Source organism: Stegodyphus dumicola, chromosome 5, assembly GCF_044657685.1.
Source record: "Stegodyphus dumicola isolate Sdum_Otavi_A_Nest chromosome 5, ASM4465768v1".
In the NCBI taxonomy this organism is placed as follows: domain Eukaryota; kingdom Metazoa; phylum Arthropoda; class Arachnida; order Araneae; family Eresidae; genus Stegodyphus; species Stegodyphus dumicola.
Genome location: NC_140772.1, coordinates 233,640,733 through 233,666,839, shown reverse-complemented (window position 1 = coordinate 233,666,839; position 26,107 = coordinate 233,640,733). Strand labels below are relative to the sequence as shown.

The 26,107-nt window shown below is 30.0% G+C and overlaps 1 protein-coding gene across 3 annotated transcripts in view; it reads right to left on the bottom strand.

Moving 5' to 3' along the window:
* The window catches only part of Dhc36C (Dynein heavy chain at 36C), a 338,056-nt gene that overhangs the window by 106,163 nt on the left and 205,786 nt on the right, over positions 1-26,107 (bottom strand). For all 3 annotated transcript variants that reach the window (XM_085817779.1, XM_085817780.1, XM_085817781.1), the window contains exons 39-44: positions 24,414-24,540; positions 21,618-21,834; positions 18,994-19,310; positions 11,978-12,119; positions 5,756-5,988; positions 2,220-2,400 (exon numbers count right to left, since the gene is read on the bottom strand). In XM_085817779.1, the coding sequence (XP_085673905.1) occupies positions 2,220-2,400; positions 5,756-5,988; positions 11,978-12,119; positions 18,994-19,310; positions 21,618-21,834; positions 24,414-24,540 (1,217 nt within the window). The remainder of the gene's footprint in view (positions 1-2,219; positions 2,401-5,755; positions 5,989-11,977; positions 12,120-18,993; positions 19,311-21,617; positions 21,835-24,413; positions 24,541-26,107) is intronic.

The window sequence follows — 26,107 nt, the reverse complement described above, 5'->3', positions numbered from 1 at the left end:
TGCAAGGTCTGGACATAAACATGATGTGTAAGATCTGGACTGTTGCAGTACAGCTTAAAGTCATTATTTTGTAACTCTGATCTCTTGGTACATAATAGATGGTTAAATCTTCGTTATTATGGTTAAGCTTGTTCAGTGATACACAATACCTTTCTTTGTTGACGATTAGTCCATTTCAGTTCTAGAACAGAGTGTCCATTAGTTTGTAACATGATCTAGAGAAGGGGTTCTTAACCACGTGCCCGCAGGCCCCAATGTACCAGCGAAGCTCTTTTTATGTGCCCACGACTGTTTATGATGCTTATGATTGCAATAAAATAAAGAAATATTTAGAATTGTTATACTTTTTTTTTTCCTGCACCCACTAGCATTTCCTGTTTGTCAGATGTGTCCAGAAAGGGAATAAGGTTAAAAAACCCTGATCTAGAGAGTTATGGCTTCTTTTAAAAGGAGACCCCTAAAGCCTCTATTTCATTGACTGCCATTTGCATTCATGGTCAGGATGAAATAACCAGGCATTTTAGAGATAACATTATGGAAGCATTCTGAAAAGTTTTAATGGTTAATCACTAAATATTTTGAGAAGATTGTTGTACATATCTATACTCACATGCATCATTTCTTTAGTTTATAGTTTACAGATGAGCAGAGAATTTCTTATAACCTAATCTGGAAATATTTATTACAACAATTCTAGCAGGTATTCTAGTGTGGCCCATGATCTGCCTTATGCCTCTGTCTTCTTGAATGAGATTGCCTCATTGATAGCTTTGTCATGGGAACATGGCTTGTCTTATATGCTGAAATCACCATCTGAAACCTGGCAAGCCATCTGTGGTACATTGCTGCACCACAGACAGCTGTGCTACTGTGGTGTATTACAACACTGCTATACACTCCCAGAAGTTTTTTACAAATAGAACAGAAACTTAATCAGTGACCAATGAAGGCAAAATGAATAGTAGTATGACAAAATAATACATAATTAAGAACACTATAACATACATATACAGGATGCATAGGAAAGTCTCTTTAACCTAAAAATTCTTACAAACGGAGAGAGCTACAGCTATGAAAATGAGGTAATGGTAAAGTAAAGTGACTATGCCCGACATATGCAAATGACAGCAGCGCTCTTAGTGGTGAAATTTGAAAACAAAAAGAGATAGAGCAAAATTTCCAATCAGAAAATTTTAGAGCTTCAATTAATTAGTATGAGATGACATTTGATTCACATAGATGAGCTAAATTGTTGCCTGTATACCCAAAGATATCTGCAATCGATGCACTCCATTTTGTGTAAATGTTTGAAAGGAACAGCCATAGGTACTATGAAATACGCACCTTTTTATTGCATAAAATACGTGCTCATGTCAATATAGTTTGACACACACACAAGAAAAAAGGGGGACAAAAGTAAACTGTCACACAGTGATAGCAAGTTAATGTTAACATCCGCCATCGAGATTATAATGAGGTTTGAGATTATGTTGGAATATGCAGAGTAGAATTGTCCTGTGTCAATTGCAGACATCTTTGGGTTTGCGGGCAACAATTTCTCTTATCCATGTGAACCAAATGTCCTTTTGTACTAATTAACTGATGCACTAAAACTTTCTAATTGGAAATTTTGCTCTATTTTTTCACTTTTGATTTGCAATGCCTATCTTCCAAAGTTCGCCACATTGCTGGGGTATTGTTGTCATTTGCATTAGGTTGGGCATAGTCACTTTACTGTACCGTTACCTCACATGCATAGCCATAGCTGTCTCCGTTTGCAAGAATTTTCAGGTTAAAGGGACTTTCCTATGCACATGTATATGTTCCAGATTAGTAAATTTAATGCCTACGCATATTCTAGATTCATTTCTGCTAAAGGAGACCATATTTCCTTATAATTTTATTATTAAAACTGTATATGAAGATATTTAAATTATAAAAGAAATTGCTTTGTCCCAGTTAATTTCACAGTACAGTATATGCTCACTCTAACACATACTCATACATACAACCTCAATGTTTTCAAAGAGAAACTTCTTTAGCACTCTTTAAGGCATAAATAAGAGTCAAATTTGTAAACATTTAAGTTGGTTAATTTTATGCTGCTCACATTAGTTCCTAAGCATAAAGTCTAATAAATAAATTGTAATGCATGTATAAGAAAAACGGAAAAAAAATTAAAACATAAATTAATATAAATAAGCAAGAATGTAGCATACCTGGAACCAGTCAATAGTGCAACAATTAACTAATGATGGGAATTTACGCAATCGATTTCGAAAGGAATCTCCAATTGGACTCATGGCTAAAACAATGTGCAACTGATCACGTACTCTCTGAATAAATAAATTAAACAGAGCAACTGGAGAGCCATCAGTTTGTTGAGATTTTTCTCTTTGTCTAAATAATGAAAAGAAGAAAAATAATTTAAAGTTGTTATTTACATGATTTAAAAGTATAATCTAAATTAATAGTATGGCTGTAATTAAAGAAATTAAATTTCCTTCATGAAAACATGCATTCACAAAAACTTATTTTGTAATAAGCACAACAAAATCAAATTTTCTCACACAAGAGAGTGTGGTCAGAAATATCAAATAATAAGATGTCCATAACTTCCTTTGTTTATAACACATTCATGCATTTTAATATAGCAGAATGTTATAACACAGTTTCATTTTCAGATTTTTTTTTTGAAGGAATACTACTAGATACCAGACAACTAATTTGCCATTTGAATTTATACTTTTCTTGCATTTTCTGTAAGCTTATTACTTACATTCCTTATTCAAGAACTTAAACATGTTAAGTAATAAATATATTGTTGTTTAAAAAACTTTAATTTTCCTCATTGTTATGAGTTTTCATTTACATATTTCAACCACAAATAGAAACTATGAATAAAGGAAGAACTGCCTAAAAATTATTAATGTTTTGAGAAGAAAAAAAATTCTATAACAAATATAACTGGACAAAATAAATCCCATGCAATAATGAGTTTAAAAATAAGTTTCCATGAAAAATACTTAATCTCACAAAAAGCATTTCATAAAACACGTTCCATACATCTGCAGTTAGCTTTTATAATTTATAAGGTTATAGTTGGTTTAATACTGCTGCTTTAGTCCTATAACGCTAATAGATAAATACGTCAATTAAATTTACACTGATAAGTAGTCTAAGACAACACAGTTAAACACTAAGCTACAAGCTGGCTCAATAATTTACTGTCATATCAGATTAAAGTCTTGGAGGTGAGGGATGCAAAGCTGAGATAGTTAAAATTGCTAGAGCTGGCAGAAAACCTCAACTTAAATGTATAAACAACTAATGTCCATTTTGGTGAGGACTATGGGAAGAAGTTAAAGTACAGATTCAAATAATAATAATTGGTTAATTTAAAATAAGGCTCTCAGAAGTTCATTATACATATTTTTTTTTTGTACATTAGCAATTTTGAAAGCATAAATTGTATTATTATAAAAGCTTTTTCTCTTACTTTGCACAGATATTCATAGAGAGATAACTAGTTAAAAATATTTAATTAAAAACTATTAATGTCACACAAAATGCTGTGAAATTAATATCAATAAAAAGAATAAAATGAGAAAAAAGCAAAAATCTAATAACATGAAGCATTAACCTAGAGATAAACTCTGGATCAGAATGTAGAATAAAACAAAAACAATTAAGTAATCATAAAATTTTGTTATTTAACTGTTTTTGTTTTAATTTACATTTTGTTCTAAGATTGATTTCAAGGTTTATGCTTCATCGCTTTGACGCTTTCTTCATGTTAGGTAGCTTGCCACGTTTAGTAGATTAATATTCCATATTCTGTTCTATTCTATTCACTTCTATTCTATGCTATATGCCCGCCTTCATATATAATTACAAACAAGGATACATAAACAACATAATTCAATGTTCTTTTAAAAAGTTACTCATTTTTTCTTCTACAATATGATTTTTTCTAATTATATTTACTGAGTTTTATCAGTTTTAATTTGTAGTTTATCTCAACACATTTTAGGCTTTGCTACTATACTGGAGTAGATAAATATATTTTATCATTTCCAAGCTTTTGTTGTTCTTATGTTATAGATTTTAAGAACTTACTCCTATATTTGTTATTTTTATATTATATTATATCATATTTTTATATTTCCTAGATCAGACTTCCATTTCACTTTTATTTTTGCATATGTTGGATTACTTTTGGTTTATATGTTTTTGGACTCAGTCTGCTAAAATAAAATATATATAAAAAAAAAAATAAATAAATAAATAAAAAAAATAAAAATAAAAAAGTTATTTGAGTTTTAAGCTTTTTTGCTTTTATTTTTTAACCCACCCTGTGTGTTTTCAAAATCTGCATTTAGTTTTATTTTCCCAGTTTTGAATTAAAAAATTTGCATATGGTTTTGTTTTTTCAAGTGTCGGATTATTATTTTTGCAAGCTTTGTTTTTTCAAGCGTTGCATTATTATTTTTGAAATTTTTGTTCTTTGACTCAATTTATTCAATTTTTTTTTTGGTTGCCTACTATTTCAGAGTTATTTTGAATTTGTCTCTTTTCCCGATGCTTCAATTTTTTCGTTGTTTATTCAGTCTGTACGGACTAGACTGATAAACAGATTAATTTGATTGTTTTTCTAAGATTATTATTTTAAAATTTTAAATTGTATCCTTGTCAGTTCAGAAACAGTCTATTTTATTTATTTCCTTCTTTCATTGCCCCAACCTCCTGAGAGACGTAAAAATTATTTTTCATTTTTGATTTTGGCATGTTTTGCCTTCTTGAGGTTTGCCACACACCGTTTTTTAGTTTTGCATGCCCATGCACTTTTCAGATGGTCCAGGCATTAAAATTTTCAATATAAGCTGGAGCCAGATGGTATCACGAACAGACTTGTGGAAGCCACTTTTCCCATTTCTGGGAAAGTTAAACACCTAGATTTATGATTTTGGGGCACAGAAAATCCACATGATGTAATGGAACATGAGTGTGATTCTCTAAAGGTGAAGTTTTCCTGTGCAATTTCCAACAGTTCTGTTTGTGGCCCTTTTTTTCTTTGCAGAAAAATTGATTAACGAGTGTACGAGTATATGCCATCAGAGTGCTTGTTTTCAAAGTTGGAGGAAGCAGTTCCCAGCTTCATTCTGCAGCAAGACAATGCAATGACATAAAAACATACACAAGTACCCAAACAATAGTCTACACCATTGCTGGATTGGCTGTGCTGGGTCAAACAATAAATCATTGCTTTGTTGGCCACTGAGATCCCCGGATCTAACACCTTGCGATTTTTTTCCTATGGGGTTTTGTTAAAGACAAAATTTTTATGCCTCCAATTTCCTCAGGACTTAGAGCAACTGAAACAGTGGCTAACTGAAGTGTTTGAATCATAAACAAAGGATATTCTATCCTGAGTGTGGCAGGAAAAGAATATCACATAGATATTTACCATATCTTCAGAGGGGCACATATAGAACACCTATAAAAACTAGGATAACAATAGTTTCACTGTAAATTTGATTTGTCAAAATTAAGTAATTACAGCATTCAAAGGTATGCTTTCTTTTTGCCCCATTCAATATGAAACAGCCTATATAATGATTATAGTATTAAGTCAAAATAAGCAAGTGTAAAGAGTTTTTTTAAGGTACATTTGGAGAACAATTTATTAAAAAAATTGCATGCTTTAATTAGAATAGTCAGTTTATTATATGAAGCATGATTAAGATTATCTTACTTATCGATCTGTCTCATTTTCTCACAGATTTCTTGTTTTTCATCAGTTGCAAACAGATTTGGAACTTCACCAGCATTAAGTAAGTTATTTATATCTTCTAAAAATGATTCCTCCTTGATTTGAGTGTCAGTGAACAGGAAAACACCATGCTGTTCAGAAACTGTTGATTTGCGAAGAATCAATTTAAGGTCGTCACGCCATTCAGTCATCGTGTAGCTTTTGCTTATTTCCACCTGAAGTCATAAGATACATAAATTAATTTTCCAAACTGAAAATATCTCTAACCTTATTTTAGCTTAAACAAGATGTTCAAAATTCAGGTACTTTCTGATTATTCGTGTCCCCAACCAAAAAGGTATGAACTTGCTGGAGACTTATTTTATACCAAACTAATGTACAAACAGGAACAGTTGTGCATAAAGAATTCCATATGAGAGAATCAACAAATAAAATTTAAAAAGCATGAAATATCAGTAATAATACGCTTACTTTTTTCTTCTTCTTCTTCTTCTTCTTTTTTTTTTTTTTTGAGAAATTTTTTTTTCTTTTATTTTCCTCATGTATACAGCTGTTCTGTTTTGCCTTAAAAAACCATCAGAGAATTGCATTAACTTAGTATTTGTCCAATTTCGGTACTGCACAGTGGCCAAAACAAAAATGTGGTACTCTCAAAGCTGGGTTGCCATACAGATCCTTTTTAGTGACATCGTGGGTTTACAACATGACTATTTTGGTGACAGATTGCTTTACTTATGAATATCATTTGCAACTTTTTAGTAGGGATACAGATGATCAGAAAGTACAGAAGGATTTCTCAAAAAAGGTGTTTTATTATCAATATTCCTTGCTTTTTAAATTCTATTAATTGCTTGCTGTTCTATGGAATTTTTAGCATGCTGCCATTTTGAAAATCACTGTCATCTTTTGTGCATTAGCTAGGAGAAAAATTAATCATCGATGAGTTTGCACACATTTGGCAGGGAAAGGATGCGGGCAATAAGAAAGTACTGCAATAACAAACATTAATATAGATTCACATAATCCTTGTTTAATATAAACTATTCCTAACAATAATCCTCTAACTTATGAAACTCTGTAGTTACATAAAGGAAAAAAGTTCTAACATTAAAAATGAAATCTATGAAAAAGAAAGGTCTCCATAAATAATTTATCTTTTCTCTGAACTGCAGTTCTTGCATTCAATATTCATGTGCTTAGTTTAGTCACTTGTTTACAACTACTATTAGTGTTTGTTGTTTATTTATCCTTGAAATGAATGCAAAACACAAAATTGAAAGTGTTTTTAATAAATCTAAAACCTTCATGGTAGAAGAATAATTTACATGCTTCAAAAATGGGAAAATTACATCAGCAACAACTCAAGATATAAATCCCCCTATTTTAACACTGAATGTGATAGAGGAGTTTACGTTGCTGAAAGCATGAAATGCAAGTTCGATTAAAAAGTCCTGCATAAAGACATAATTATCGCTAGACAAATATCACAAGTGTGCTTTACCATAATCAAATAAATCAAGCATGAAAAGTGCATTGACATTAAAGAGCATAGCCATTACCAAGAAACATCTCACCCCAGTTTCAGAAATGCAAAAATTTTTGTCTCAGTGAATAGAGAAGTAGACATCATTCAGTTTTCTGTTTATCTAGAAGAAGGCTGTCTTTACATAGAGATTTACTGGTGAAGGCGGAAATCAGAACACTGAGTGTTCCAAGAACGTTACGAGATATACAATCAAAAGTTGTTAATTTGGACACCCATAATCCCATGGAGGTAGGAAAGGGAGGAGGGGCCATTCCGTGCTAGAAGTGAAGCACTGCTTTGAAGCTTGAGTCACCAGAAGGGGTGTTCTTTGTTTACATTCAGAAGCTCGCTTGACATGATTCTGATAGTATTTCGACACACGACAGTTCCATAGAAATCGAAAAAGGGACACTCTCGCATGAAAAAAACATTCATAGTGTGATGGATAATAGCAATTTGTATAGTTTACTGACATTTATGCAAAAATCACATCTTGGTTATTTTTCGATAACTAACAACAGCGATTTTGATTATGAATTTGTTTTTTAAAATTCTAAGCTGTTGCACTACAAAAATATAGATTTTAAGAAAATTGCTAAAAGAGATCTGCCAAAATTTATTTTCTAGAAGATTTGAAAAATTTGAAACTTGATGGCTAAATGTAAATATAAAATTATGTATGTTAAATTATTTGTAATTAGGCACATAGGTCAGATTAAGTTTTTATTAAATAGAGTAACGCATGCAAGGGCTATCTGCCTAAAGAGAGAGATGCCATCGTGGAGGAATTTTGAAGAAAAACTGACCTTTGAGTGGGTATTAAAAATAATACTTATAATTTTCATTCAAATTATATTCATATATATTTTTTATGTAAAACTTTCGGGTGTATGCTAAATTAGTGTAAATTACTTTACACAAAAAATATAGTGAATGCACAGAAATTAAAGATTTGCACATGCCGGAAATGATAAATAGGAAATATGTACTGGTATTTATACATGTGCTTGCAAAAAGCATGTATCTGCCTTTGACAAAATACTTAAATATTCATTAAATTATTTATAAATGTATTTGAAATGAAGAATTTATTCACTTATAAACAACTGTGAAAGTACTGTGAAGAAATCTAATTAAATGTATCTAATTTATAATGATTATAAATGTTATCTAAATATATAATAACCTTAATATTGAATTGTAAACATAAATTGAAATCCTGTTGACAAATACGTTATAAAACTATTTAAGCAAGAATTGTTCGTATTGGAAAGCAATCTGTTAAAAGGTATTATAAAGCAAATGCTATGAGATGCACACTTAAGAACGTAATAAAGAGTTTTGGAATATGTATTGTTGAAATGAAGGGTAAAAAAAAAAAAAAAAAAAAAAAAAATCTGATAAGTATGATAAGTATAATTAAAAGAATTATTCCCTTTACATTTTTTACATTTTATAATAACTCAGTTACAAGTTTTAAATAATACTTAAAAAAAAAAAAAAAAAAAAAAAAAAAAAAACTTATTTTATTCTCTTTCAGAAATGTTCAGAGAAAGTCAAATACTATTTAATACCTATTTAATTAATTCTCTAATTTAAAATGAACTGAATAGAGCATTAATTATAAATTGACTTACATTTTTCGATTTAAAAGAAGCCAAAAAATCATGTCATATTTAAGAAAGTATTTTAGGAAGAAGCTCTATAAATAGAAAAGAAATAATGCATAATTTTAATATTAATATTACAATAAACTTTGATCTTAATTTTTGTACCTTAACCGAATAAAATCGAATTACCTTAATTTTTTTTTTTTAATGTAATTAACGAAAACTTGTGAAAATATTTCATTCAAATTAAACAATTCTGAGAAAACTGTCCTGTGAAAAGTATAGCATTTAATTCCGTTCAGAATGAAATGTTGTTTAAAAATATGTTGTTTTCACATACTTAGGACTCTGAAGTGTTGTAGAAAAAGAAAATATATACATTTATATGTATATTTGCGACGTAATTACAAAATATTTACACCTGAACGCGTCAAATCCCATAGAACTCAATGGTAAATGACCCAATGTTTGGTCACCACATAGGGATCGCCGGTGCTTCAGAGCAGGGTACGGAGAAACTTGTTTAGGGTGACTCCATCTTACTTCCTACCTCCATGCATAATCCGGAATGATCTATAATCCGGACCTCAAAGCTAAAAACTTTCTGCGCATGCGCCGCGTTGACGCATGCGCATAGGCGTTTGTTTGTTTAAAGTGACCAAAAAATATATATATAATTTTGCATTTCAGTTAATGTTGCAGATTGCACTGTTCCTTAATCTTCTAATTGGATCTGGCTTATTATTTTTTACAGACTGTTAGAGCAATTTTATAAAGATTAAGCTTGAAATTTCGATTATGTTAAAAAGAGTTTCCAATTTCGGAGCTGCCAAAGCGAAAGCATGTTTCGATGTCCATCAAACAAAAAGTGGAATTGCTGCAAAAAATGGATAAAGGCATATCCGTCTCAAAATTATACGAGGAGTATGACATTGGAAAGTCAACTGTATATGACAAGCAAAAAGAAAAAGGAACTTTTTGAATTTTTTGTGGATTCCGACACCTCACTTGCAATGAATAACAGAAAAAGGGTTTGTTATGCTCAAAGTGATGATTGAATGGGTCACACAGTGTCGCAGGGAAGGGCATGCCATTGATGGGTCCAATGCTAATGGCTCAAGCTAAAATATTTCATGAAGAAATGAACTTAAACACTGAGCCCACATATTCGACAGGTTGGTTAATGAAATTTAAAAATCGCCGTGATATAAGACAAATAAAAATTTCAGGTGAAAAAGCTTCAGCTGATACTGAAGCTGCTGAACAAGTTGCAGATGAATTCATTAAACTCATTACTAGTGAACAATTATCTCCAGAACAAATTTACAACACTGATGAAACTGGTCTTTTCTGCCAATATGTACTGCAAAATACCTTGGCAACCTCTACAGAAAAGGCTCCAACTTACATCAAAGATTCCAAAGCGAGACTAACAATTTTAGCCTGCGCAAATGCTGCAGGATTGCACAAGTGTAAACTTTTCGTAATCGGAAAACATGCACGACCTCTAATTGGATCCAGCTTATTACTTTTTGCAGACTGTTAGAGCAATTTTGGTATAATTTATGGCCAGCTATCATATGTCATGGTGAGGACGATGAAGATGATAGCCGCGAATTTGAAAGTTTTCGGACATCGCAAACTAAAGGTGAAATTTTCCAGTTATTGGATTTTGTAAAGAAATGTGGAAAAGTGGTAATAAATGAAGATGATATAACAGAAGTTTTTCATTGCGGCGACAATGACCCAATCATCAATCAATTAACGGACGGCGAAATCTGTAGTATGGTTCTAGATCCAGAAAATACCGCTTCCGATAGTGAAGAAAGTGACAGACAGGTTGTTGAAAATGAAAAAATTTCGATTTTCAAGTTAGTTGGTATTCTCGACACAGAAATTACAGGACTTGAACAGTGGAACTTTGTAACTGAACAAGAAATTATGTCTGTTTATAGAATTAAAGAGAAAGTTTTAGCACAAAAAAAGAAGCAACTTAAACAACTTACATTGAAAGAAATGTTTAATAAAGTAAACAAATAAATATTAAGCTTTTTTTTGTAAATTTTGATATCCTTTAGATCATAATTGCTCTTTATTTCATAAATTACGGTTTCATATTTTTAATTGTATAATTTCTGTATACCATCTTACCAGATTTAAATTGATGATCTATAATCCGGAATCGCCAAAGTCCCGATGAGTCCGGATTCTGGTCCGGATTCATCGCTGTTTGAGTCCGATGAGTCCAGTATAAACTTATTTATGATCTTCATGTGACATAAACTGAGCAAAATAATTGTTAAAATTTTGCTATACACTTCTAACTAAAGATTTTCAGTATAATGTTGCAAAACATCAGAGAACTACATGCAAAACTCAGGTTAGCTTCTTTTTTGTGTGAATTTTAAAATTTGGCATACTAAAATTAGTAAGTGTACTGTAATTTTGAATTCAGGGAAAATACACACAAAGCGTTTTAGATGTTTCATTGAAATTATTATGCACATTCATTAATATTGTGCAAGTTTTGCTTTACATTTTTGTGTTATAACTAATTTATTTGGTGAAAGAAAACCAACCCTTTTTAAAATTCTAACATATCCCAATTCTCCCCAAAAGAAGAAAAAATATTTATATCTTTATTTTTAAAATTAAATGATTGGTGATGATATTTTATATTCAGAACACACATAAGAAAACAGAAATTTAAACGAAACCCCATGAATATAAATTTAAAGAGAGACCCAATATAGAACTGAAATCTCTGAAACTGCTCCTGAAAACCAGTCCTGCTAATCCCATTTTTGATTAATAACAGATTAACTATTTTATTAAATTGTGAAATCTGTATGAGGAGAAGCTAATCTTAAATTTATATTTTGTTGAAAGCATATATTTGTTTTATTAAGTCATTAGAAATTGCTCTCACTCTTCACATATGTGCCTTCACGAAAAGGTTTTTAAATGTATAAAAATTAAAAGTATTTTTTGGAGGCTTCTATTTTCAGGAAGCTAAATCAGGAAAGATACAACATTAGACATGTTTATAAGATAATAGTAATTATAAACCTGAAAAAGTTCATAGTCTGCAACATGAGCTGCTAAATGTGTAAGAGACTGTCTTCCTGATCCACCAACCCCAACAAGCAAAGCATGACTACGACGCTGTTTAAGGACTCTGGAGATACGACACAGATGCTCAACAGCAAATCTAAAATTTAAAAGGGAAATCAAAGCAATATAAGAAGTGAAGGGAAAGCAAATAAAAAGATTAAAATATACTGCATACAGTCTAAGATAGTATGACTTCTAAAATTATAAAAAGAATGAATGCATATAGAACAAAATGCACAAAAACTCGAAATTCAAAATTTCAAAATTGAAAGGAATAATACAATCAGTTTCAAAATTTATATTCCAAGTAACCTATATACATATATGTAGATGATCACATTTGAATATAAGTCACTAGCTATGAATAGTCACTAGCTAGTTAGCTTTTTATGTTCTGAAAGATAAATTCTTACTCTGGAAAGATTGAGAATTCAATTTTATTTAGAGTAAACTTCAAGAATTTATATACTTCTTTAAAAAAATATTCTGAATAGTTTACTAATTTTGTAACAGGTTAGATAGAATATCTTTGTGCATCTGCTTACTCAACCTATTATATTGCAGCAGCCACTATTATTCGCATAAGCAAACTATGGTGATAAATGTTGCTAACAGGTCCTCACTTTTAACATCAAGGATTTTTCAAGCACATATTACAGAAGTGAAATCCATTAACTGTAAATCAAGGCATCTTTTATCTTAAATCAATTCTATCTACTGTTTAAAATTATGTAATTACACTCAAAAATCTATTAGAATCACTATACGTTAATCACAGAAAAATTAAAATTATATTACATATTCTCTTTTCATCATAATCTTTTGCACTTGCCATTATATTTTTATTTGCAAAATAAAAAGATTTCCCCAGATGTCGGAAGAAAAACAGAAAAAACTGTCTGAGGATCAGAATGCAATGAAGAAAAAGAAAGTGACAGAAAGACTTAATAAACCAAAACTTTAAAATTACTTAGTTTTACAAAAACCCAGAGAATATCCAAGCTCACGCTACTAGTATTGGTTGCCCATCAACGTTTTAGCTGCCACTGAAATTGTCAAAAGAAACTAATAATGAGAAAGAGTTAGAAAGTGTTTTCACAAGAAAATTACCTTGAACTTCAATGCAGCTGGTCTAAAAAACAGAAGAAATACTAGTGAAATCTACACTTTCAGCAGTAGATATGCATTTTCCTGTGCCTGATGATTCTGGTTTATACCCAAGTCCATTATTGCTATCCCAAGTGCAAGCCATAGTAGTAAATGGTCCTGGATATCCTGGTTTCGAGTTTTGGCTTCCCAAAAGACAAAAATAGACGTAAATTTTTTTAGATGTAATTTTGTCGAATCTTGCCAAACAACAAAAGAGTTAAAAGGTTGCTAAATTCTGCTGAAAAAATTATGTTTATTGTTTTTGTTGCAAAATTTTTAACAGTTTCAACAATGCAAAACTGAGTAGTTAGGAATTTAATGAATGGAACCACTTAAAGAGCACTTAAAACTTCATGAAAAAAATAAAATGCATTTCGTGAATCTACATCTTTGGTCTGATTTCTTAGAATGATTGCGAAAGAATAAACCTGTTGATTCGTAATTTCAAAATTTATTAAAAAAAAAAAAAAAAAAAAAAAAAGACTAAGCATTGGCGCAATGTTATTGAAAGAATTATGTATGCCATTCAGTTTTTAGCCAAACAAAACTTAGCCTTCCGTGGTTCCAGTAACAAGTTATTCGAAAGAAATCATAATTTTTAATTTGACCCTATCATGTCAGTAAATATTAATAAAATTCAAACTAAAAAAAAAAATGCTTCATTACCTTGAAGGTAAAATTCAAAATGAAACAATTAGCTTATTAGGGGATAACATAAAGCCAAATATTTTAAGTAAGGTCAAACAGGCAAAGTATTTTTCCATTTTACTTGATTGTACCCCTGATGCCAGATATCAAGAGCAGATATTAATTTGTAAGAGGTATCTTAATTTAGAAAATACAGAGGTGAGTATTGAAGAAAGGCTTTGTATTTTGTGTTACAACAGATACGACCAGTGAAGGACGAACAACTTTCTTATGAAAGAATTTAGAGGAAAATGGTTTAGTTATTAATAATTTACACGGCCAAAATTACGACAATGGTTCAAACATGAGAGGTAAACAGTTTTCGAGTAATTATGCTCAAAACATTGCTTTTCCGAATTAAAAAGTTAACCTAAGTTTAACGCAATATGAAACTGCACTTACCTTTTTTTATGTAAAAAAACAATAACAACGAGCAATCCCAAAAAAGATAAATGTTGCAACAAATTACTACTATTGCAGCAGTAGACATAAATAAGGATTGAGCAATTTTTCGAATGCGTCTATGCTTACATATGCATCAACATCATGTGTTTTCACTTTCAAATAAAACAGAAGAGAACACCAGAGACAAACTCCTGGCCAAGACTACTCCTTTTGGTTATAACTTTGGTTATAACCAAAAGTTATAACCAGACCAGAGACAAACTCCTGGCCTGGTTATAACTTTTGGTCAAATAAGACAGTGTGCTAGGAGGAAGGGGCACTCAGATCTGGCAATCTTGAGGTTTCCTTAACACAGTTAAATGTCCCAACCCCTAGAGGTGATCTAAGGTCTAGCTGACAAGCTAAGATTAAGTGAAAACATCTGGCATCAACAGGGGCCCCAACCCCGGACAGCAGAGTGAAGTCACTTAAGCACTGTCAGACACTTAAGATGTCAGACAGCACTGAGACACAAATTCGGCCTGCTAACACTACATCATGGTATACAAATGGCTTTAGGTGCCCCCAGCGGGAGGAACCAAGGAAGGATATGAATATGTAGTTTTGAGGCTCCAGGTGCCCACTGGAAACCTCAAGCAGTTTAAAGGCTCGCTTAATTCACCAACTGCACCGATGGAGGTGTTTCACCCCGAACAACCATGAATATCTGACTATATAGCTCAACCACTACCAACAGAACGGACGAGAACCCCATACGGTCCTTGTTGAACCTGAAACAGCCATCGCTAGTGATGACTCCAGTTGACTGATTTTAAACACCCGCGGCCGAGACTGCCTAGATACAGATCCTAATCAGTAGCTTCCCAGGTTTTACCTGAGTCGACCCCGAAGGGGTGTTCAAATACGAAAAGAATTTTTCTGTTCATACAGGCAGCGAGACAAACTACTTGTTTTAATGACTGCCCAGCACCTTTTTGACTATGGGCTGTAGTGCACCACATGCCAATTGTCGGTGCTGGCCTGTTTCCAGTCAAAATGATTTTTTTTTTTAAAGTTGGGATTAACCGCACCAAAACTTTATTTTTTTTTATTGTGATAATAGATGCTTACTGATTAAACAGAGTGAATGATTAACTGCATAGAAAAATTTTCTAATAAGTAGATAATATTTTAGTAAAAATGAAGCTGAAATGTCATAGTAAATCAAATGATCTTAAGCATTATTTGGCAGGTTTTCCAGAATTTTTTAAAATAAATCAGTCCTAAAACTTTGCATATGCACTGTGAATATCATCAGAAATATATTTTATTAATTATAATAACATCACAAATGTTCACACTGATAGGATATAACACAAATGAAAAGCCTTTCAAATTATAGCAATTAGATCCATTATTTTATTATATAAAACAAATAATTAAATTAGCAACATTTATAACTTTTAAATATCTAGTTATTAATAGTAGATTGATTTAATTTGAAAGATAAATTAAAAATCTTACATTTTACCTAAAGGTAACACATACCAGTTTAATATATGGATGATAGCATAATACAGTCAAAAGTCGTTAATTCGGACACCCATAATCCGGAATGATCTATAATCCGGACCTCAAAGCTACAAACTTTCTGCACGTGCGTCGCATTGACGGCTGCGAATATGTGTGTGCGCATGCGCAAAATATGTTTACGAATGCACATTTAATGTATAACGGACGTTATAAGCTAAGCTAAAATTATCTAATTCAGTTAATGTTGCAGATTGCGTTGTTCCTTAATCTTCGAATTGGATTCGGCTTATTATATTTTGCAGACTGTTACAGCAATTTTATAAAAGTAAGCTTGAACTTTCGATTATGTCAAATAGAATTTCTATATATTTACTAATATGTAAAGGATCTACAAAGCGAAAGTATGTTTCGAAGTCCATTAAACAAAAAGTGGAATTGCTGCAAAAAATGGATAAAGGCATATCAATTGTTTATCTAAACTTTGTTTATCTTTAATGCTGCGGCGGGCGCGCAATGAATTGGAAGTTGATCTGTCAGCACTATCCTTATCTTCAGAGCAGATGTTTTTATTTTATTTGGCTTATAATTCCTTACTAAATGTAGTATTTCATCTCGATGTACTCCGTCTTTGATATGATTTAAATCAAATTCCTCGTCATTATAATTCGCTTCCGATAGCGAAGAAAGTGACAGAGGTTATTGAAAATGAAAAAATTTCGATTGACAAATTTATTGGTATTCTCGACACAGCAATTTAGGACTTGAACAGCGGAACTTGTAACTGAACAAGAAATTATGTCTGTTTATAGAATTAAAGAGAATGTATTATCACATAAAAAACGAAACAACTTACATTGAAAGAAATGTTTAATAAAGTAAACAAATAAATATTAAGCTTTTTTTCTGTAAATTTTGATACCCTTTAGATCATAATTGTTCTTTATTTCATAAATTATGGTTTCATATTTTTAATTTTATAATTTCTGCATGCCATCTTACCAGATTTAAACTGATGATCTATAATCCGGAAAAATCGATAATGCGGAATTGCCGAAGTCCCGACGAGTCCGGATTAACGACTTTTGACTATATAACATTATGTAATGAACATGATGGTCTAAAACTTTTGAAAGACTGCTAAAATGTTTTAACAACAAAACAGTCTTGATGTAGTTAGAATTTATTCAAGAATGATCAAAATGAATATTTTGATTGAAATTCAACAGTCTTAAATATCAAGGCAAAAGTCATCATATCACTTCTTTCATTTTCTCTCTATATATCTATCATAAAATCGCAGCTGATGTAATAAACAATGCAACTGATGGGCTGTGGCTGAATATCAAATTATGTAAGACCCAAATGCATGATATGGAGTCTAGTCTTCAATGATATGCTACATTTACTAGTTACAAAAGATAATCTGACAGCTCATTAACATGACAATGAGATGCAAATAACTTTTTTGAAAAAATCATAAAATACTATCCTATACACATAAATACATGAAATGCAATGCCTCTGCAAATAATGCTACCTTCCTGGTAATTTTGTAGAAAAGCTATACAACAAGCCCTACATAGTTAACTCCAAAATACAGTGGATTCTTGTGAATGCAAACAGCCCCATGTCACCAAGTTTTATCAGTACGAATAGGAGTTTGCATCAATATGTGAACACATATTTTTATACTTAAATCTTTATGTTACTCAGCAGTTACTTACAATAGTACATGCATGAACAATATACATAGATAAATTAAAATGAAAACAGAATTATTCCTAATGCTGTAAAACATTTAAAAAATTTACAATGAACAACACTACTCATTATTATTATTATTATATTATTAGATATTTCACAAATGCCTAAAGTGCCTTTAAGGTACACCAACAGTCAACTTTGCATCACAGGAAGAATTTGCTCAGATATACTAGAAAGCTGACTAATTCTCCATTTGAATGAAAACAGTAATGATTCCTTCAGATATTTGACCAGATCATGGCCATAGAGACCATTATGAAGATCATTTGTCAGATCATTGGTTCTTCATTCCAAAAGAAATTGTAAATAGGTTCAAAATGGATTTTTTCATGAGGTCTGTACATACGTATATATATCACATAACTCAAAAACAATTAGCTGTAGAATATTGAAATATTGTACATATATACTATATATATATTATCCCTTCTGTTCACGGAAATGTTTGGCCTAGCTTGAATTGCCGGTTTGGCATTGTCTTATTACTCGAGTGAAGGACGAAACACCTTCATATTTATTTCTTAATTATTGTTCATTGAACAGGAGTTGGTTTGTTCCCCTTGAAAAGTCAACTAATTTCCGATCAATGGCAAATGATTACTTGCATTTAATTTAATTACTTGCTTTTAATTTATTTCTTTTTACAATTGAAATTTTGTTATTCATGATTTAATTCAAGTCCCCATTAAACATTTTTTGAAATTGAACTTATTAAGTATGGATTCACTCTTTTAAGATAATTCTACTAAAATTAATCTTGGGAGATAATATAATCAATATTTTTTAGTAAAAAAATTAGTATATATTTATATATTAGTTCGCAGCAATAATAATTTTATTTTTATTTTTTATTTTTGAAATTAAATTTCTTAATTTAATTTTTATATATACTCAGCTTCTTTCTTGCCTTTATTTTCACAATTGTTCATTGTAGTCATATACTTCCAATTATAGAAGTGTTTTAAATGATGAAAACATTCATGATTTTACAATGTCAAATTAAAAAAAATTGGTCAAATAACAAAATCTAACTTTTAATGCAGGCTTACGAGTCTTGTAGTTATATTTGGGAAAGTTTTATATGCATTACCAAAAAACAAAAATGCAGGAAGTTTGTCACCTGTACTACAAAAATTGAATGGGATAATTCATTTTAAAATTTGCAATTTTTGATGTCATTTTCAACTTGCCTTGAGGGATCGGTTAATTAAGTTAGAATAATTTGTGGAAATGAGTTTAAACGAAGCATAGAAAAAAATGTATGTAATTTAATAGGTTGTACAAAGAAATCACATGGTGTCCAGATTCTTTTCTTTTAAGGAAAAGCTGTACTTAATATGCAGTCTTTGCTTCCTATTTCAACTACAACCTAAATAAATACTTGGATAAGTTATACAAAGAGTATAATAGCAAATTTTGCCTTTGAACTTAAAATAAAATTTAAAAATAGTTACCTAAATAAAACAAGACCCATTGGTTTCTTGCTCATGTTGTTATATTCTTCTAAATAACCTTCAATGATTGTTTTTAAAGAACTGAAATCTGTGACCTCCAAATAAAGGCGGCTGTCTGACTTTGGATCACTAAAATCACAATACATAAGAGATCGCATATCATCTTCTGTTACAATATTATCGTTATCAACATCCAGTGATGAGAGTAATTCATGAAAATCCTGATGGAGTTCTTCTTGGCAAACTTTTTTCACACATTCAAAAAACCAAGTACGGTCTCCATTGTCAACCAGTCTATCATAAAATACTCGGAAAATCTATACAAAATGCAAAATAATAATAATAATAATAATAACAAAAAAATAAGAAAATAAATTTACAGAATTTAAATATGTTTTTCTTTGAATTCATATAAAATTTTCCTCTGAAATGTCTTTAAAAATCATTTTATAATATTTTAAAAAGCCTTTAAACTATTCAACTTTCAAATATTCTCATTTTTATTTTATAAAGATAAAGAATATAATATCTCATGAGAAACATAAATAAATACTTGAATATCTTAATTCATTTTTTTATAAAAAATCAAATATAAATATTTATTACAAAGTATTTCTCCATTGCTGTATAAACACCATTAGTTTCAAAATTATGAAAAAAAAAAAAAAAAAAAAAAAAAAACTTAGTTTGATGTAGATTTTGAACAAAATTTCATTGAGAATGATCAGACAGTAGTTCCTTTCATTCAACAGGGGAACAAAATTAAAGAAAAAATAAAGTTTTATTCAAACCCTCAAAATTAAAGTCCTCTACTCTAATTTTAAAGCTTACATTGATTGACATGTTTCTTTTCCTGTTTCCGGGTTTCAATAAAAAGATTTTCATAAGAAAATGATTCATTTTCACTAAATTAATACTGCTTATAACAGCAAGGAAATCATCAGATAATGGAACACATATACAGTACACTACAAATTAAAACACACAGAAACTGGCAAAGCCATGAGATTTTAAAGACTTCTTCAGATTTTTTTTTTTTTTTTTTTTTTTTTTTCAAATTAACTGAAATTTAGTGATTCAGAAATAATTTCTTTTTTACTAAGGTTTTAAGGACTTGTTCTCAGCTGAGACAATGTACTAAGATGCACACAAAAACTTACTACCTTAATGGTATTTTATTGAACTACAAATAATGGTACTTATTGGGAGCTTATCTATTATTGGGAGCGGTTTCAAAAACATATGTATGTATATATGATGTATGTATGTATGTATGTATGTATATATGTATGAGTTCATGTATGCATGTATGTATGTATGTGTTTGCATACACACATATACTATATTCACATGCATACATTTCTGAAACCGATCCCGATAACAGAAGAGTACCCAAATAATACTACCATATAAATACCAAATCCTTTATTTTTTAACTTTTAGTAGTAAAACTAATTTTCTCTTAAAAACAAAACATTGAATTCTAAAAAGAAATCCAGTATGAAAACTGTTGCCACAAAAAGATAATACAATAATACACGAAATGAACATTTATAATTATTAAAATATTTGTGAGTAACTTTTAAATTAATTTATGCCATTACATTTATACATTATATGTCGTTACAGAATTCAGTTTTTTTAATTATCTGAAAATTTATATTGTCTAGTTTTGCATTAATGAGAATTCACTAAATAATCATTCTATGAAACCATTTAAACTGATTAAAATACTCTAAGCAGCATTTCTATTCACTCATTATATTAAAACTAATACTTATATTATTACACTAATTACTTGTAATCAAAACATCAAGTAAAATACAGCAATTAGTAAGAGGCTTAAGTTGATATTTTAACCAAACCAAACAAAAATTTTAAGATGATCTTAAAAATAAGAATAAGCACAAAAATATGTTATGCATTAAGAGAAAGGTTGTTAACAGTAATTCATGGGCATTCTCTTCATAGGTTTATATAAAACTTAACTTAGAACAAATTCTAACACAACATTTAACACGTTAAGACCGGTGCTGGTCCCGAGGGACCAGCAGTGAACTTTTCGTGTGGCTGACACTGGAATTTTCGTTTGGCTGGCATCAGTCTGTGAGACCGACAGTAATTAACATTCGCAACAACGAGCTTTGTCACACACAGGTGGGGCTTGTATGTTGGTAGCCGACAAAGCTCACAAACAGATAAGCTCAACTCAGTGCATGAAATCGCGGATCACCCTGCAACATTGCACCGCTTGATCGCTCACAATGGCTGAATGAAAAGGATAGAAAATTCAGTATAGTGCTCAACGTGTTAAAGTTTTTTTTGAGGGGTGGGGGGAGAAATGCATTTTGATGAGGAATATCCATATGTATAATACATTCATAGAATTAATTCCAGTTTAAAACAATATTTATGATTAATTCTTTTGAATATCTGTATTAAAATCATTTGCAACTTTTGAAAACTGACTGGAACTATTTTAGGAAAAATATATAATTATATATCACATAAAATATGCAACACTTTTAATTTAAATATGTACATAATGAACTATGTTTTTAAATGAAATATAAAAAATGTAGAATATTCTATCATTAAGAAATATAAGTTAAGTTTAGTCTTACTTCATGAACCCATAATTTTTTCAAACCAGATGGAGTTTCAACAGTTTTGGGGAAAGATAACAGTAACCCTTGGACGACACGAGAGAAGTCACGCAGATTAAAAAGATAGTGAGACTTGGTTGGAGTTGGTAGCAGGTTCAATATTGATTGCTTATAAACAGTAAGTGTTGCAAGTATCAGTTCACTGACTGAGGGCTCATATTCTTCACCAAAGTCTCTGGAAGATAGATTTCCTATGTAAATTTAAAATGCTTGTTTTGAATACAGCTGTCTGAAAATAAATTCTGACACTGGTATATAATACCTTCTTATATTAATTAGACAACTCAATAAAAATTTTTTTGAGTTTAATAATATATAAATGATATTAAAATATTATTGATCAATTAAAAAAACTAAAAAAAATATTTTTGAAGAAATACAAGACATTGCATTTCATTAAAAAAATTCACCATATACAGGTTGACATTAAAAAAACTGGTCATCGATAATTTGGTTCCTTCAAATTTCGGACATGGATTCTGGAATGCATTTCAGATTTACTATATTGGGGCACCACAGTTTTCTGAAGTCACTGTTAATGTTTTGATGATGTGGTACTCTAGAACCAGCTGCTCAGTCTTGCTTGCTGTGCTAACACACATTCCTGTGTATTCTTCTCCTTTTATCATTTATTATTTACTATATAGCTCCATTATAGATTCAGCAAAGAAAGGAGGTACTGTAAAATGTAAAAACTGTATGCTGCCTGTTGCAAATAAAGCAGAAATACTTAAAAAAAAAAAAAAAAAAAAAAACTTGAAAACGTGTCTGTGAAAACCATTTGGAAAGCATATACTGGCTCATCAACAGCATATGATATTAAAAAACTAGAAAGAAAGAAAATTTTCTGAAGTCCTTTTTTGATAGTGAATTAAAAAAGCAAAAGGTCAATTTACTATTTATCTTCCTTTCAAGGGTACAGTAATAAATAAAATTTCTGAAGCTCTGTTTTATTTATTTTGATTAAAATTTTGAGAAACTTATTTAGTCAAATTAAAAGTTTGTAGAATTATTTTATTCAGTTGAACTGTAGAACTGTTTCATTTAGTGAGGGAAACAATAATATTTCATTTATTTTCTATTTATTATTTAATTTTCTTTCTTTAAAGGACACCTATGTGAGTAGACATTTTCTGTTAAATATATACAGCATATATAATATATATAAGCATGAAAAAATTCATCATTTTCAAAAATGGCACATCTCAAGTTCTGAACCTGCTGGAATTTTGAATGTCAACCTGTAGCTATTTTATTTCAGAATATCATATATAACAAAGTATTTTTATTCTAGTTATGAATGTTGTAAGAACAAATGGAACAATCTATCAATTGAACTGAAATCAAATTATAATAGATTTTTTCAGTTTATAATGTCTGCATGACATATGCAGTTTAAAAAGCATTAGTTTTAAGTATGTCACCAAAAATTATTTAGTTTACTATATTAAGAATAACAAAAATAATATGAATAAGTAAATACATACATATTCTTATGAATTTTGTACATAGATAGATAATTTTAGTGCATATGTGAAAGTGTTGTATTTTTCTGTGTAATGACTGTAAAAAAAAATCTAGAGAGACAAGCTGTGCTGGAAAAGTAAGAATACAGGGACAAGTCCATTTAACATTGAGTAAATGGGTATCTCGGTAATTTGGTGAGATATTGATAATCTAGCAATGGTTTTGGAAATTATTTTTTGTAGCTAAATTTAATGAGGCCCATTTGATGACATTTTGGCCATGACTTTGTATCACCCTAATTTGTATTGTTACAGATTTAGTATTTAAATAGCTAAATAAGTAGAATTTTAAATTAAATGGTTTTATTCCCTGTGCAATGCAGCACGTGACGAATATTGAGAGAAAGCTATGCCCGAAAATTAAAAATACAAGAGTGTGCGCATTTAACATTTAATAAATAAATATCTCTTTTTGATTTCGAGAAATTGTTAGACTATTTGCATGCATTTAAAAAGCTTATATAAGCGGCATGGAAACTTCTCAATTCATTAGTTAGTTAGCTGTTTTATGAGTTTTGTTTAGAAAACTGCAGTTGTTTACTGTAGTGAATTTGCGGATTAGCTTTCTTTACATTTCTCTGCTTTTAATTAAGTTCTGTTGAATGTTTTTGGTAGTTTAAAATATAACTACTGTGAGATCTTGAGATATTGTGTGAATATCTGAGGAAATTTCAGCATTTTGTTTTATTTGTTGTGATAATAATACATTTTATTAATATTTCATCGTACTTGTGCATTCAATTCATAATGAACCCGTATGCTCGCAACAGTAGTATAATTAAATAAATGTAATTGATCATAATATTAGTTGTAACCATAATTTGACTCTCATGTTGTCTTCCATTAATTTCGAGAAGCAGAAATTACTAGAAATATCTCGGCAGCCAGGTGAAAATTATATAATCTGAAGAGAGCATCTGCTCTCGGTTGCTGTTGTTAGCTCAACGTGAATTCCGAGTAGTATCTCAGGTTTAACTTCGCTCTTTGTGTTGCATTCAACATTCATAATAGTTTGAAGTATATCTACTGATTGTACTCTGTGATACTGCGAAGAAATGTATGACTGTTTTGCAGAAAGTTCTAGATTTCTGAAGTGTTTCTTTCGATAAGATAAATTTTATCAACCTATCATTGGAGCTGCATGCATTCAATCATATATAACAAGCCCATATTCATGCAACAATATGATACAAAATGCATATTTACATAAAGACCTTGAATAACTTACCTTGTACTCATGTGCCATGAGAGAATTTTGCTAAAAATTGTTATCATAATGTTGTCTCGAAACTCATTAATAGTGATTGAATTGAAGTGACGAAGGAATCGGGGTGTAATCGGGTTACGACCTCCACCTGTAGAGAGAGAGAGAGAGAGAAAAAAAAAAAAAAAAAAAAAAAAGCAATAAATAAACTCAATTTGAAGTTTGAAAAGTAAACGAATTGCTGATTTTTATCAAACTAAAATAAATTTAACTTTCTGAATAAAAAAAGAACACACAAGAAAATTTCTAAAAGATTCTGAGTTCTATTTTATATCAGTCAAAGTTCACTGACTAGAAGCCATTTTAAGGTTTGTGGTATGAAATTAAGATAACAACATATATTCATTGTATTGAAATTCAATTTAATATTTGTATGACTGATGTAAAATCATTCTGTATAACATATATTTTCATTTGTGTTTAGCAAGCATTACACTTTTTTTTTCAATTTTAATGAACTTTGATAATAAATATGAAAACTAAACAAAAATGTATTTTCATAGATACCTTCATGAAATAATGCTACATGGAAAAAAATTGTTTTAAAAGAATTTAGAATTACAAACAGTAGAGATAATTACCTGAGATTAAGACAAAAAGTCTATAAAATTTATACTTAAAACTGAGAATTCAGATAATGTCACATTCTAAAGGAAATAAGGAAAAATTTTTAAAAAATCTTAAAATTTTGATCATATATAGTACAATCTAGAATTGTTGGGATTCTGGCAATTCTGGATTTTAGATCATCAGTTTAAATCTAACATGACATGTAAAAAGTATAAAATAGACATTATAAAATTATATGAAATAGTTGTGTATGAAATAATGAAATATTTATGATCTTAATGGAATCAAAATTAACCAAAAAAGTTTAACACTTTTTTGGTTAATTTTGATTCCATTAAGATCATAAATTATTTGTCCATTTTATTAAATATTTCTTTTAATGTAAGTTGCTTAGGTTGTCTAATACTTTCTCTTAAATTTTACAGGCAGACATAATTTTTTGTTCAATTACAAAGTTTCATTGCTGAAACCCTGTAATTATTGTGCTAAGAATTTACAATAAACTGTCAGTTAAAACCTTATAATTCTCAACAACTTCTTTGTCACTTTCTTCACAGCTGGGAGTGGCATTTTTGGATTTAAATCTATACTACAGATTTCATCATCCATTAACTGATTACTGACAGGGATAATGTCATTGCAACAGAAAATTTCTGTTATATCACTTTAATTTATTAGCATTTTTCACTATCTTCATAGAATCTTTTTTCTTTTTACAAATCCATTAATCCCTGAGTGGAATTAACCCCTTGCATTTATCTAGTCATCATATTTTCTGTCATTTGGAATATATATTATTATATAGAATTGAATTTTGTTTTTTTATTTAAGATTTGAATATTATCTTAATAAATGAAAGCTGTCCTCTAAGCAGGAAAGCACTAGGTAAAGGGAGAATTTTTGTGACCTGTTGTTTTCATGTGAATCATTTTTGTTCCTTTCATATCAACTATTTTATTTTCTGTCATATCAAACATTACCGGAGTTTCATCCATATTTTCAATATGTGAGAGAAATTTTTTTTTTTTTTTTTTTTTTTTTGCTTTCATAGGTCAATAACATATTTCTGAAAACTTATCAATTTGTTG